General features: G+C 41.4%; 1 protein-coding gene across 2 annotated transcripts; it reads left to right on the top strand.

Annotated features, from left to right (window-relative positions):
* The first annotated feature begins 42 nt into the window (after positions 1-42).
* Positions 43-13570, top strand: ammecr1 (AMMECR nuclear protein 1). 2 transcript variants are annotated; one of them, XM_061702360.1, is made up of 6 exons: positions 43-1433; positions 4653-4763; positions 5824-5938; positions 6126-6216; positions 8279-8375; positions 9485-13570. In XM_061702360.1, the coding sequence occupies exons 1-6, from the start codon at positions 949-951 to the stop codon at positions 9597-9599; spliced, it is 1014 nt and encodes a 337-aa protein (XP_061558344.1). In that variant the 5' UTR covers positions 43-948; the 3' UTR covers positions 9600-13570. The 2 variants fall into 2 exon arrangements, with proteins under 2 accessions (XP_061558344.1, XP_061558345.1); XM_061702361.1 differs by having other exon boundaries at positions 8563-9575.
* The last annotated feature ends 677 nt before the right edge of the window (positions 13571-14247 follow it).

Genomic DNA, 14247 nt, shown 5'->3' with positions numbered 1-14247 from the left:
CTCCCAAAAAAAAAAAAAAAAAAAAAAAAAAAAAATCAAATTTGCGCACTATGCGTAGCGAGGGGACGCAACCTAATTTCCTGAATCGGGTTCCGTCGTGCCGTGCCGACTACACCGACGCCTATGCCCACAGAGCGATCACAGGGCTCTCTTACCCGAACGGCACCGAGTGGCAGCAGCCGAGAGACGGGTACGCAGCGAGGATTTCTCCCGGCTCGAGGACGAGAATGCGCTTCGTTATGCACCCACTGCAACGGATGACAGCCTCTAGACAAACGTTTCTCAGCGCAAACTTTCCGCTCGGGTTGTGTTGAGTCCGCTCCAAGAGCAGACTGCGATGCAGGTGCAAAGTGGGCGCTAATGTTCCTGAAATGTCTTGCTGTGCGCCGACGCGGTCCATTGTGCCACGGCAGCCCCGCATTGACAGAGGCCATTTTAGTCTGCGTGGTCCCAGCAAAGTGTTGTGTGATTAGAAGTTGTCCAGGCAGGAGCACACAAGCTGGTGGACGAGCGATGAGCGTCCATGACACTGTGCGCAATCGCTGCTGAAGCGTTTATGGGTACTGCGTACTTGATCTCCTGGCTTCCAGCTAAGAGATTTGCCGCGGGGCTACTCCGACATCTGGACCGCCCGGCCGCTGTCAGACGCGGCTTGAACTCGAATGCTCGTCGCCGACTGACTCGACAGCCTCGGAGGGGCGAATACCGACTGGGGCCCGAAGCTAACCTGCTCGCGTGAGCTATGGGCTTCGCTTAGTAAAGTCACGCATCGGGGAAAGCAACGCCTGGTGACGCTGCGGTCTTCTCGCCACATCGCCCGCTTCGACGTTCGCCTCCGACAAAAGACTAGCGTGACAGCGGAGTAGTGTATTGTCCGCCATACGTGTCAACGCAGTGGGATTTGTACGTGCGGTCGGCGTCCCCCCCACCCTTCCCGCAGTGACGGTTATGGGTCGGAAGCGGTGTGTAGGTGCAGATTGTTCCAAGATGGCGGCCGGGTGCTGCGGGGTGAAGAAGCAGAAGCTGTCGGGATCTCCCGGGTCGGGGGGTCCCGGCGGGGTGGGGGCGGGTAGCGGGGTGGCAGGAAGCGGACATTGTGGATCGGAGTTGGGGATTGGCTCCTCGGCGACTGTTGCAGGAGCGCCGAACGTGAGCAGGGCCAACGGCCTGGGGGGACCCGGGGGCAACGTTAGCGGCGGCGGTAGTAACAGCGGCTGCGGCGGCACGAGCGCTCTGTCGACTCTGTCTCCATCCCCGGCCGGCTACACTTCGTCCGGTCTCACCCCGAATCTCAGCCCAGGACCTGGATCGGGAAGTGGAGGCAGAAAAATGGTGGTTTCGGCGGAGATGTGCTGCTTCTGCTTTGACGTGCTTTATTGCCATCTGTACGGATACCAACCTCCAAGAACACCCAGGTTTACAAACGATCCCTAGTAAGTCCCAACTTATTGTCTTGTTGATTTTGCTGCACGCTCACAAGAGCACCGCTGTGTTGTCACAGGACATGCCTTGAGCGGCAGCGTTCCTAGCCTTCGCGTCCGAGTCGGAGGCACAAACTGTCACATCCGACAAATATTTGACATGAACGATTTTAATGTGAAAATCTCTCCTCGACTGTGGCCAGTTGGAATTTGGGGCCTTACTGACTGCCCTGGCCTACGCTACATTCACGTAAAGGCTGTGTTCAAACCATTTAACCGGCACTAATGTGCATACACGTGAAAGAGTATCCGTCGGATTTTATCCCGATTCCTGGTCGCTTTCTGCCACAATTTATAAGATAATATTACCTTTTAACTCTTCTGTCACCGGCTAACGCTAGCTCAGCCTGTCGGCTACTTGCTACTATTAGCATGCCTCAACAAAAAGGGTGGAACAACTAAAAATTCATTGCAATTTATTAAGTCACACAGAAGCCCATTTGTACAAAAACACATACAATATAACTTGATCAAATAAGCCACGGTATATACAGCGTTAGCTTTCGTGCTGTTTTAATCCTGTTAGTTGTACATTCAATGAACTCCATATTGCTACATTCAAAGCTTAGCTCGGTTAGCTCAGTCAGTGGTACCACTCGCTCGATGAGGAAGCACATAATGAGATTGTAATCCTTAATCGACTGCTAACTAACATTCATTCTATTACGTTTCAAGTATTTTCCCCCTTCAAACCTCTATTTGTAAATCAATATTCGTGGATAAGTGAAGTGTAGTCAAAGAGCTAATAACTGCCGTTAGCATTCACAACAAAGAAAGATGTATCTTGCCTCGGAATGACTACTTTTATACTGTCCCGATTTCAAAATGCTATCAAATATGAACACAGACAGTGCCAATTAACTTTACGTAAGTATAGATCGTGGTTTTCATAGTTTACATTTTTTAAGTGTCACGGCCAAACTAACAATGAGCATCAGACATTTTTGAGCACACCTCATTCAGAGATTGTAATCTGATATGTTGAGTCTGCGGTGGTTTAGCCTTCATGAAGAGGCTGTTCAAGATCGTTTGCTTCTGTTTCCAAGCATGCAATCGACCAGTAAGGCACAAGTGAGAATACTGTCTCTAAGCGTTACAGTATGAAGGGTGTAATGTTGAATTACTGATTTTCTACAGCACGATCTTGTGACTTTCATCTTTTAAAAGTTTACTGACTATATAAATGCAATCTACTGTATTGTTTACACTACTGTGTACCACTAAATCACTTATGGTAGTGCCTATTTGAGTCCCAAACTAGAATTCTGGTGTGTATTCAGATGAATGAACACTAGTATACGTCCATAAAACAGCCTGAATGCATTTTGGATCATGTCAGATGCAGCTGTTGTACTCGTACATGTAGGGTGGATGTGGTTGAACACGCAGTGTATATTAGGGAGTCACAGATACCACTTTTTCAGACCTGATTAGTGTACTCGGCAATTATGGTAACAATACGAAATACTGCCAATATGTCTTGCAATTGTGATGGAAATATTTTATTTTAGTCAAATATTGTTAAAAGTGCGAAACAAAAACTTTTCTTGAACATGGCATATTTTTCAACCAACTTTTAACACTTTTTCGATTAAGAACTTGTCATTACTGACATATTAACATCCAACTCTTTCTAAATGCCTTTTGTACAGACCAGCTTAAAATTCTGCAATCAAAGAATGGGCGCTGCCACACACATTTTCCCCATTCCTCATGAAAACACATCTCACAATGTTTCCCCTGACAGACCTTGCAAGCATGACTAATTTTACCTTTCATAACAGGAAAATCCGCTGACTTTCCCATAAAAGAAAGACTGCAGAACAACTGAGGCCATGTCTCAGTAATTGTGCGAGTTAAAAATGTGCTCTCCCAGTCCCAATGCCCACTGTAAGAAAAGAGCCCCAGTAAACAGAACATAATGTCTTTCGTCTGTGTCATCATGTTAAGTGTGTCACTGCATTTTGTGGTTTGGGCTTTTGATGTTTATTATTTTTTTTTTTCCCATTAATGGTTGAATTCCATGTTATGAATGTAAGTGCTTGTCTGTCACCAGTCAAGTATCTGGCTCATTTGCAAAGCAAAGCAAATTTATTTATATAGCGCGTTTCATACACAAGGTAACTCAAAATGCTTTACATGATTAAAAGCATTTAAAAACAAAGAAAAAACAGCTTATAAACATTTAAAACAAAGAGGAAAAAAGAAATAAAATAAAAATACAATTAAAACAGCATACAGTGCAACAAATACCATTTAAAAGTGGAAATGCTCTAAAAAGCATGGGAAATAAAGTATAATTTTTAACCTGGACTTAAAAATCATGCACACTTGGGGCTGACGTCACTTCTGTTGGCAAGTTATTCCATTTGTGTGCAGCATAATAGCTAAATGCTGCTTCACCATGTTTGCGTTGGACTCTGTGCTCCACTATTTGACCTGAGTCTGTCGCTCTCAGAGCCCTACTGGGTTTATATTCCATTAGCATTTCATTCATGTATTCAGGACTTAAGCCGTTTAGTGATTTATTGACCAGTAGCAGAACTTTAAAATATATTCTAAAGCTCTAAAATATATTCTAAAGCTGACATGACATATTTTCATGAAGCAGTTTGTTTTCATTAGGATTGAAGAAATCTGTCCGAGCTGACCATGACTTTATGATTATGCTGAGTTTTCAAATTTAGGAGGGTTAATACACTTTCATTCAGCGTTTGCCTCATTTTATGAAAAATGTGGTGGCAGCCAAGTATGACACACAAGCATTTGGTGATTCACATTTTGCAAGTGCCAGTAAATCCTCCGGTATTTTAAAGTTTAAAGTAGGGTGTGCCATTCACTGTGAAGTGAATCACTTCTTCGAGCACAGGCTGCTCCATCGGTTAGTTACAGTTCTTACAGAATAATGCATATCGGTGGAGATTATTCCCTGTTGGTTCATAATCATGTGATTTCAGATATGCATGCCTGGATGTACCAGTGGTGTTGATTCACAGTTTCATTTGATATATTTCATTCACAGGCAACTACCCAGATAAGTGTTAATTGTTTCTCAGTCTACCCTTTTTTATGATGAGCTTGTTTCAAGTTAGGACTTTTACAGCTGTTCTTTCATCCAAAAGGTGTAAAATTGCCATTAAAATTAATGAATACTGTGCTTTTGTTTTTCAGCCCGCTGTTTGTCACATGGAAAATAGGCAGAGACAAGCGGTTGAGGGGTTGTATAGGTACATTTTCTGCCATGAATCTGCACTCAGGACTCAGGGAGTACACCCTTACCAGGTGAGCCATATTACTGACTGTTGGTATTGTTTGTTTAAGGTTAATTATTTTTAAAAATTTATTACATGTAGAGTAGCTCCTAATTTAAAAGAAAAACAAATATATAAAACGTGACCATCTACAACCAGACAACATTTATGGCACCCTCAAATCGTGAAATGCTGTGAAACTGATGTAAACCTCCTCTTGTATTTATTCTAATGAGAAAAAAGTGCATTAGCCACATGCACTGTCCGTAGTGAAATTTGTTGTCTGTATTTAACCCATCCCCGAGGAGCAGTGTAAATTGACCTCGCACGCACTTGTCGGTGGGGGAACCGGAGTCAGGTGTTGATAGTGGTCCAAGCTTGAAGCGACCTTTCTACGAGGAATTACTGCGCACCAGTCCACCACCGTGCCGCAACTTCATTGTTTTTAGTTGATCTGAAGCCTTGGGTGTTTCCGACCCTTAATCCCTTCACCAAATCAACACAAGACCGAGGCATCCAGAAACAAACTGAAAATTTCACATCGGATTGAATTGGGTGATCATGTGACAACAGCTGTCCTTCACTGCCCCCAGATGACCTCTGGAAACGTCTTGAGTTCCAGACATGGTTTAACTCGACAAAACTGCAGTGTACTGCAGTGTGAAAATAAATCAAAATTTGCAAAATTTCCCTTTGTTAGTTTGCTGGGATCATGTGTTTGCACAATATTGTTTTAAAAAAAAGTATTTACCTCTCTAACTGCTTTGTGTGGAATTTCTCCACTTGCAGTTCCCGACCAGGGTCAGACAGCTCTTTTGCCAAACACACGTAAACACACATGCCTCCAGTTTCCATGTCAGCTCTCTGGAATTGTGTACAGATCCCTAATGCTATGTGAGCACACCCAACTTCAGATAATGGACCTTGTTGACCCTCCTTGGGAGGAAAATGTAGAAATGTAATAGAAAAGTGTTTTGGTTCCATGTTAATCACTGCCAGCCCTCCCAGTTAACATGGATATTTGACTTCTAAAGCCGTCAATGGCAGTGAACGCGTTTAATGTTGTTTCCTTTGTTTTGTTTTGACTGCAGTGCCCTTAAAGACAGCCGCTTCCCCCCCATGACAAGGGATGAGCTGCCTCGCCTCTTCTGCTCAGTGTCTCTTCTCACCAACTTTGAAGATGTCGGTGACTACCTTGACTGGGAGGTGAGTGACAAGAGGTTTGCTTGTATAGTATATGTGCACCACAGTCAGAACACTCATTAATAAATGTCTTCTTTGTAATATTAACGCCACATATACCCCTCCCCTTTCTAGGACTATATGTCGCTTCATTCTAGAATAGATTGTATAAAAATAGTTTTCAAAAATGGTGTCTATTTTATCTTCATAGGTGGGTGTTCACGGTATTAGGATAGAGTTTTTCAATGAGAAAGGATCAAAGCGCACCGCCACCTACCTGCCAGAGGTTGCGAAGGAGCAAGGTAAATCTGTTTCTTCCTGCTATAAGTTGTCAAATTTGTTGTCATTCAAAGGTGGCAATGTCTTCGAGAACTACAAAGTCACAAGATTTGTTGCTAATAGCCTTTTTGAAAACTAATTGCTAATTTGGGTTTTTAAGGTAGCTAAATTGGCAACACTGGTTGTATACATACAGTTATGAAATGTACTGAAAATTAACCAATGAATATCTGAGACCGCTTTTGAATTGTGGTTCAAGAGAATGCTTAAAAACTAATGAAACAGGCCTGGACAAAAATGATGGTATCCCTTGAACAGATTGACAAAATTTTGACAAAAGGGACATGTTAAAGTAAGGTGCGTCCTCCAATTTGCGACACTTCAAACTTGTAATCAGCTAGTCGGTTTATTTTAAGGGTGCCAAGTAGTCACTGTGCTGTTGATGTTGTTGTCTCAGGAGATGAGAGAGAAAACTATTGACAAGCATGTAAACGTAAATGCTATAAGACAAGCTGCAAGCAGATTGATGTTCCTGCGACTGCAGTTGTGCATATTATTGAGATGGCACTTATATTATTGTTGAGATTATATATTATTGAGATGCCACGGCACTTCAGCCAACCTCCGTGGACGTGGCCGAAAGAGGAAAATGGATGAGAAATGGAAGAGACGCTTGACATGAATGGTAACCGCAGAGCCCAGAACAACCTCCAAAGAAATTATAGGTACATTTCAAGATCAAGGTAGCCTACATCGGTGTCAGTAGTCGCACCATCTGTGGTTGTTTGAGCCAAAGCAGACTTCTTGGGAGACACCCAAGGGCAGACAACTGTTGAAAGCAAATCATAATAAAGCGAGACAGGAATTGGCCACAGGATTTTGCCACAAAGCATAATGACAAGCCACAAAGCTTCTGGAAGAATGTCCGTTGAAGAGAGAGAAGAGACAAAACTGGAGCTTTTTGGCAAGTCAAATCAACTCTTTGTTCACAAATGTAAAAATGAAGCATTCCGAGAAAAGAGCACTGTCCCTACTGTGAAACAGAGGAAGGTTCAGTTATGTCTTAGGGCTTCTGTGATACATCCGGCACCAGATATTTTGAATCTGTGTCGGATACAATGAAATCTCAAGACGTTCTGGAGTAAATGTGCTGCTTAGTATCAGAATGCTCGCTCTCAGTTGCAGTTCATCGCTCTCGCGACAGGTTGATGATCCAAAACACACAACTGAAAACACCCAAGAATGGCTCAGAGACAAACTTTGGAGTGGCTAAGATCTAAATCTTAGTGAACATCTGTAGAAGGAACGGAAACATGCAGTCTGGAGAAGGTGCGCGTCCAACCCGAGAAAATACCCGAATCAAATCCTTTGATTACGGTGATTGCCTCAAAAGATTGTGCAAACAAATATTAAGTTAAGGGTATTATTTCTGTCCAGGCCTGGCTCATTAGTGTGTGTGTATGCATGTGTGTGTGTGTGTGTGTGTGTGTGTGTGTGTATATATATATATATATATATATATATATATAAAACTTGATTCTGTCGAGCCACAATTTAAAAGCAAAGTCTTTATTTTCCATGCTGAATTTTCAGTGCATTTTTATTTATTAAAAATAAATGCCTCAAAAGATTGTGCAAACAAATATTAAGTTAAGGGTATTATTTCTGTCCAGGCCTGGGCTCATTAGTGTGTGTGTATGTATATGTGTGTGTGTGTGTATAGATTTATATATATAAAACTTGATTCTGTCGAGCCACAATTTAAAAGCAAAGTCTTTATTTTCCATGCTGAATTTTCAGTGCATTTTTATTTATTAATACTTTTGTCAGTTTCAAGTTATTTCAGTGACGATTTTTAATTATTATTATTTTTTAAATATCAAGAACAGAGGGGTACCAACCATTTTCTCTGTGTGTATGCATATCATGTAAGCTTAACATAAACTATCAAAATGGGGCCATTTCAGTGGAAGTAAGTGTTGATGGAAGCACGGTTTGGAAATGTAGCTCACTTAACATAATTATGCTCTTGAATAAATATCTGACCGTGTGCCTCTGTTAATTATAAACACTTTTCTTCTGTAGGTTGGGACCACATTCAAACCATAGATTCCTTACTACGAAAGGGAGGTTACAAAGCTCCCATCACAAATGATTTCAGGAAGACCATTAAGTTAACCAGGTAAGCTCACATCACAGTATTCCATTCACAAGTATGGTGATGCTTTAATGGGGCAGTTTTATGTAACATGTTCACAATTCAAAACTGTTCCCAGGTGTGTTGTTAAAACTTCTGTGATGTGCTTCCGTCAAAATATCCCAACAATTCAAAATAATAGCATGCTTTACACACGCTCTTTCTCGGCCAGTTTAGGGACCGACATTCACTCGTGCAAGCGAGTCAGCCCTCATCCCGTCCATGTACTGAAGTGTAAATGACGAGTCTGGCTTTTGTCACAAAGCTCTGATCATGGGCAGACCCTGAGCATTCGCCCGGCAAGTGTATGCGTAAACAGCCGGCTGGATCTCGCCGGCGAGTGCCGCTTTATGGCCGGGCGTTTGTCTGTCTCCTCTTCCGCTTCACTTCGAGGGCTGGCTCTCATCTGCGGCTGGCTGCTTGCGGAAACTACGCCCGGAGTGTGGGGGTGAGGGGAAAGAAAACGAGCGCCAGAAGTCAGGCAGGTTCTTAAATTTTCTGCCCAGTCATGGTACCTGTGAGTTCAGCTGCGGGCGTGCCAGGTCGCCGACGCTTTTCGCCGTCGCCACCCCCTTCCGCCTGTCTTTGTGCACAGCAAATAGAAGAACATTTGACCAAGTTGTCGCTACAATAGCAAGCACAGATGTAAAAATGCCAATAATGCCAGCTCATTTGAAGTAAATAATGACTTTTGAAATTTGTGCCTTTGCATCTATACATCAACAGATTGGTCACTAATTAACTCAGCTGTTGTCAATGGTCAGAAGCTTCCAAAAACATAACATCATCGTCTGGGTTTTTTCCAAATTGTCTAAAGACCTTGGTAATCTTACTGTATCTACATTTCTGACTTTGAAGAAAGTAATGAAAACTTGTCTTAAAAAAAAAAATAAAAAAATAACATCCTTACCTCATTATTGGGGCATTTAGCAAATATAAATAGTTTTGGAAATCCTAAATGACCTAAAACAGGGAAAAGTTTAGTCTGATTTCATGTCAGACAGTGAGAGAAAAATCGCATCTTTATATGTAAACTTCTGGTTTCAACTACGTATAAAATACGTTGTTGTGACAATGTCTTTTGGCATTCGTAGGTACCGTAGCGAGAAGATGACAATGGGCTATGCGGAATACATAGCCCACCGCCAACATCATCACTACCAGAATGGCATCGGGCACCCTCTTCCACCCTACAACCATTATTCCTGACAGCGAGCCGCATGACCAATCATTGGACCTCTCTGCGGACCTTTTCCCAGGAGAGCCCGCCCCCTCCTGGTCTAGCTATTTCTACTACTGTACCATTTTATGATGATAGTTTCCGTTGCCATGGTGGCTGTCTCCCAAGACGTCGACTTGGCAACGGTCTGCTACAAAGCGTCAATTGATTACGGCAAGAAATTCACCTCCTTTGTTGGCTTTCTTGGCCTGTGGTTTTTGCAGCACACATATGTCTAGTAAAGCCCTTCATTTGTATTTTTTAAATTTGAACCTTCATTATCAATTCTCCTCAGCAAACCTAAACAGGTGTTTGAGTCTGTGGATGGAAGGACGTCTCTTACGGTGGATTAACACTGCGTAAATATTGTGTGGGCTTTGATACTATTTTACGTGTAATCATTTTCTTCCCCCCCCCCCCCCCCTGACTTTATGTAAACCATGTAGCTGGGGGCCACTGTTATTCACAAAGGCTGTTTCGTCTCTCCTCTGATCCCTCTCAAAAAAAAAAAAAAAAAAAAAACAAGGTTGTTTTAGCTTTGTAAAGGCTATTAGTTAGTAGATGAAAGTTTGTATTTGGATGTGTACACGCACAAAGTGTTGTTTACCGTACAGGATAGTGATGCCCTCTTCGCAGCCTGTGTTCATTGTGTGAGCTCACAGCTTTTGTTTTTGTGTGTGGATATCGACGTTCATTGCCCCGCCCCCCAAGTGAGAAGAAATTGGATTTAACCTTATTATTATTATTTATATTAGTTTTTGGTTGACCTCCCAATCATTATCCGTGTGTTTTGTGTTTATAAATCTTTCATTAAGGGAGGATAAGTGTGATGAACGTTTTTTTTTTTTTTTTTTAAGAAATCTTTCCTGGTGGTAAGAGGTGTAGGTTGTGAGCAATAGAAGCAGATCCAGGGCCCACATATGCAAGGTGTTGTTTCCACTTAGTGTGCGTTTACTGGTAGGGAGTCATGTGACAGGGAAACTTCGTAAAGCCATATTCTCTCCAGCATACATTCACTACGTGTCCTCATTCTCGCGTCTCGTACATTATCAGTGTACTTTGTAGAAACGTCGTCTCCTCGGTCGGATGCTGGCGAAGCATTGTTCACAATGTGCGATGTATTCCAACTGCAATTTTGAGATTAGGTTCTCTTGTTTTGTCAGCTGTGAAGACATAACAGATTTAGTATGAACAGATTGTTTGCATGGGGTCAAATATGTCCCAAGAAGACATTTCCTGTGAAATTGTTGTTGTTGTTAGTCACATCCACGCACAGGCACACCGGGGCTTAAGTGTCATGTTGCAAACTGCCTGTTTTGGTTTGACTGACTGGCCTTTTTTTTTTTTTTTTTTTTTGAGAGGTTCTCGTTACTTGACCAACATCTTTTGTAACAGCCTTTACTAACTGGCGGATTCTTCACTTTTTTTTCTTTATGCAAAAACGTCAAGGGCTTTTGGCAATCCATCCACAGCTAACCCGAAATGACGTTTAAAGTTGTGTTGCCTTAAATGAATGCATTCAAAACGAATGGACCGAGAGAGGATGCTCTGTTCTCGTTGTCCCCACCCGTGGTTCGGACTTCCCGTGCTCCAATCATGGCACCGATGGATCGGTCGATCGTTCGTAGCTGCTTGGACACGTCCTACCTGGCTCCACCACCTTTGGAAGGTCAAACCACTGGAAGAGCGGCTGATCGTTTTCCGACTGAGCGTTACTCTCCTGCTCCATTTAATCACAGCACAACCAGAAATGATCTGCTGCAAAACCAAATTGACCATGCTCTCTGACATATATGTCTTTGTATACACATGCAATGTGTTTAGTTGCATGTATGTATGTATGAGTATGAGACCTATGGTTTTCTCCATGATATACAGTATATATTATGCTTGGACACTCTTATGAACCATTAAGAGAGTTAATAGACAAATATGGTGCTATCAGACCTCATATTGGGGTGGTCACAGCTCGTGACTGGTCATGCGGACTCATCGATCATATCATACTTAAAAAAAAAAAAAAAAAAATATTAAAAAAAAAATAAAGTGATGTTACATGTAAGATTTTCTCTCTATATTGCTGCAAAATGCGGCACATTGAAGGAAACAAACGTAGCCCCTGCTTTCATCAAATTCATTGTGGGTGACTATTGGGATGAGTTCCCTATGGGAAAACGATATTCCTTCGCATATAATGAAGCGGGATGACTCCCAGCAGCAAACTATAGAATGTACTGTTAGCATTCACCTGAGATCTGTTGTGAGAGAATCTTACATGTGTTACCTTTACTCTCCTTGAAATATGCAGATCTGTTTTTGTTGTTGTTGTTGTTGTTCCTACCGGTGTCAACACCAGTGCAGGTTTGAAAGGACAAGAAGTCACATGCTAACCTGCTCTTTTAACCCCCCCCCCCCCCAATACGTACACCATGGCCCAGCCTCATGGACTAGTCTGTTCACGTCTTGATGCGTCATTTGCCTCTCCCAGTAGGTTGGATGTTGCTTTAAAAAAAACAACGATGACAACCAACAACTCCTGAGCACATTCTCCGTTACCCTCAAGCTGCTGAATTGGTTGTGAAACGGCAAATACTCAAACCAAGCAGTAGGCCGGCATTTTGCATCGTGAGTTTTACGTAGAACGCATTGCTTGTGTACTGATGGATGATTTCAAAGCATTGATACCTCATGGGATATTGTTTTTTTTTTTTTTTTGTGGGTAGTTTGTTGTAGCAGTTAGGTGTGTAGGCTCTGGAGGGAGGCTTCAGAGTTCGGCCTCAGCCTTCCGCACGGGGTCAATATCGTTTTCCCGCAGAATCGCTCGAGCTCATGTTAACTTGTCCTGTTTGACTCAACCAAAGATGCTAGCGGCCATGTCCAAAATGCTGCTCTTCAGGCCTGGCTTCCTGTCCTTCCAAAAAAAAAAAAAAAAAAAAAAAAAAAAAAACACAACAACAAAAAAACCCATCATCTGTTTGTGTTTCTGTGCGTGTGTGTATTGATCTCTCAACTGTCTGGACTTAAGCAACCCAATGTTTCAATGACTTGTCATTGAAAGTATCTCTGAAGCCGTTCATGGCATTAAGGATGGTTCAGAATGGTTGCAAATGTGTTACTTATTTTGTTTGTTATTTTATTATTGCTCTTAATTGAAAAAAATGAAACTCCCATGGTGTGCCTCTTAGCTTTATGGGTTTATAAATGTGTCCCCTCCCCCACAAGACCAGCAGTTATACCTTGTATAAAAGATGGATTTTTTTTTAATTTTTTTATGCCATTAAAGATGAAAATCCCCGTTTTCTTTACTCTGGACCCAGTAGCTGCACTGGTGTACAATCGCACTGATACATTAGATGAGTAGTTTGAGGGAAAAAAAAGAATAATGATAATGACAAATGAAACAAGATCTACAATAAACTTGTTTGAAACTTTTTACTACATGGGATTTAAAAAAGAGAACACAAAGAAAATGACTGTTTTTGTACATCAGAAGTTCTTTTCAAAAGAATATTTTGAATCTACATTGAAAATTATTTTAGTGGTTTTCTATGTTCAGACTTTTTGAGACACTGACTTCTAAGATGTGTCACTGTGCAAAATGAACTTTTTTTAGTTGCTGTGGCCTGATGGGCTGGGAGGGTTGCCTGGTGTAACTCCTCATACCAATGATAAATTCTTGTCATTTTGATTTTGGAATCTTGTTTTTACTCTGCTTTAGTAACTTGAAAATGTTGATGGAGAAAAACATGAAGTGGGAAACCTAAAATCCCACCCCTGTAGAGCTAGAACCTTCCTCCTCTCCTTGAATTGCTGTTTGTTTGATAAGACTTGAAATAAGCATTTAAAAAAATAAAATAAAATCATGATCGGAAGACCTCAACAGGAAAAAAAGCAAAACAGATACAAAATATAGAAATGTATATATAAGAAAATAAATAAATGCAAATAAGTTGGGGTGGGGTCTGGGGGTGGGTGAAAGGAAATCTATAGATGGGTTACCTGAGTATGTAAGCTGTGGATGTGAAGATAATGTAGTTTTAAACATTGTTACATTTTAAAATCATTTATTCAATAAAAAGTAAACTCATACAGCGTGTTTTGTTTTATTTGAGCACAAATTCTCCCCTCCTCCTCATTATGATGTTGCAGTTAGACAGATGAATGCCCACCATTCTGGTTGTAAGGTTTCAAAAAGACTTCCAGCTAATATCTCTCGTTCTTTGGCCTGTCTAAAATATAGACTACAGCACACAACCTAATATCATAATGTGTTTTTTCAAATAGAAATACGCACTTGAAAAAAACGGTTGTTGTTGAAACCGAATTGGTCCAATGAGGGACAAGACATACAGTATGTCCATGTATTTTTCTTTCTTTTTCTTTTTTTTTTTTAGGAGAAAGTGTTTATTTTGAAAAATATTCCACCATCTGTTGTTGTATAGTTCTATTTTTTACAATATACAAAATATAGACATAATCTTAGAGAACACAAATAAATATAAATGTGCTAATTTCCAAGAAAATAAGGAATCCCATTTTTTGTAAAAGGTTTCCATGTTTCGCACCTCATACAAAGCGATCACCAATATTCTTTAGAAAGATAGTGACTATTTAGGGTGGAAAATATAACCTCCCAAA

Source organism: Phycodurus eques, chromosome 17, assembly GCF_024500275.1.
Source record: "Phycodurus eques isolate BA_2022a chromosome 17, UOR_Pequ_1.1, whole genome shotgun sequence".
In the NCBI taxonomy this organism is placed as follows: domain Eukaryota; kingdom Metazoa; phylum Chordata; class Actinopteri; order Syngnathiformes; family Syngnathidae; genus Phycodurus; species Phycodurus eques.
The sequence above is the reverse complement of the archived record's forward strand: the minus strand, read 5'-3'. Positions and strand labels throughout refer to the sequence as shown.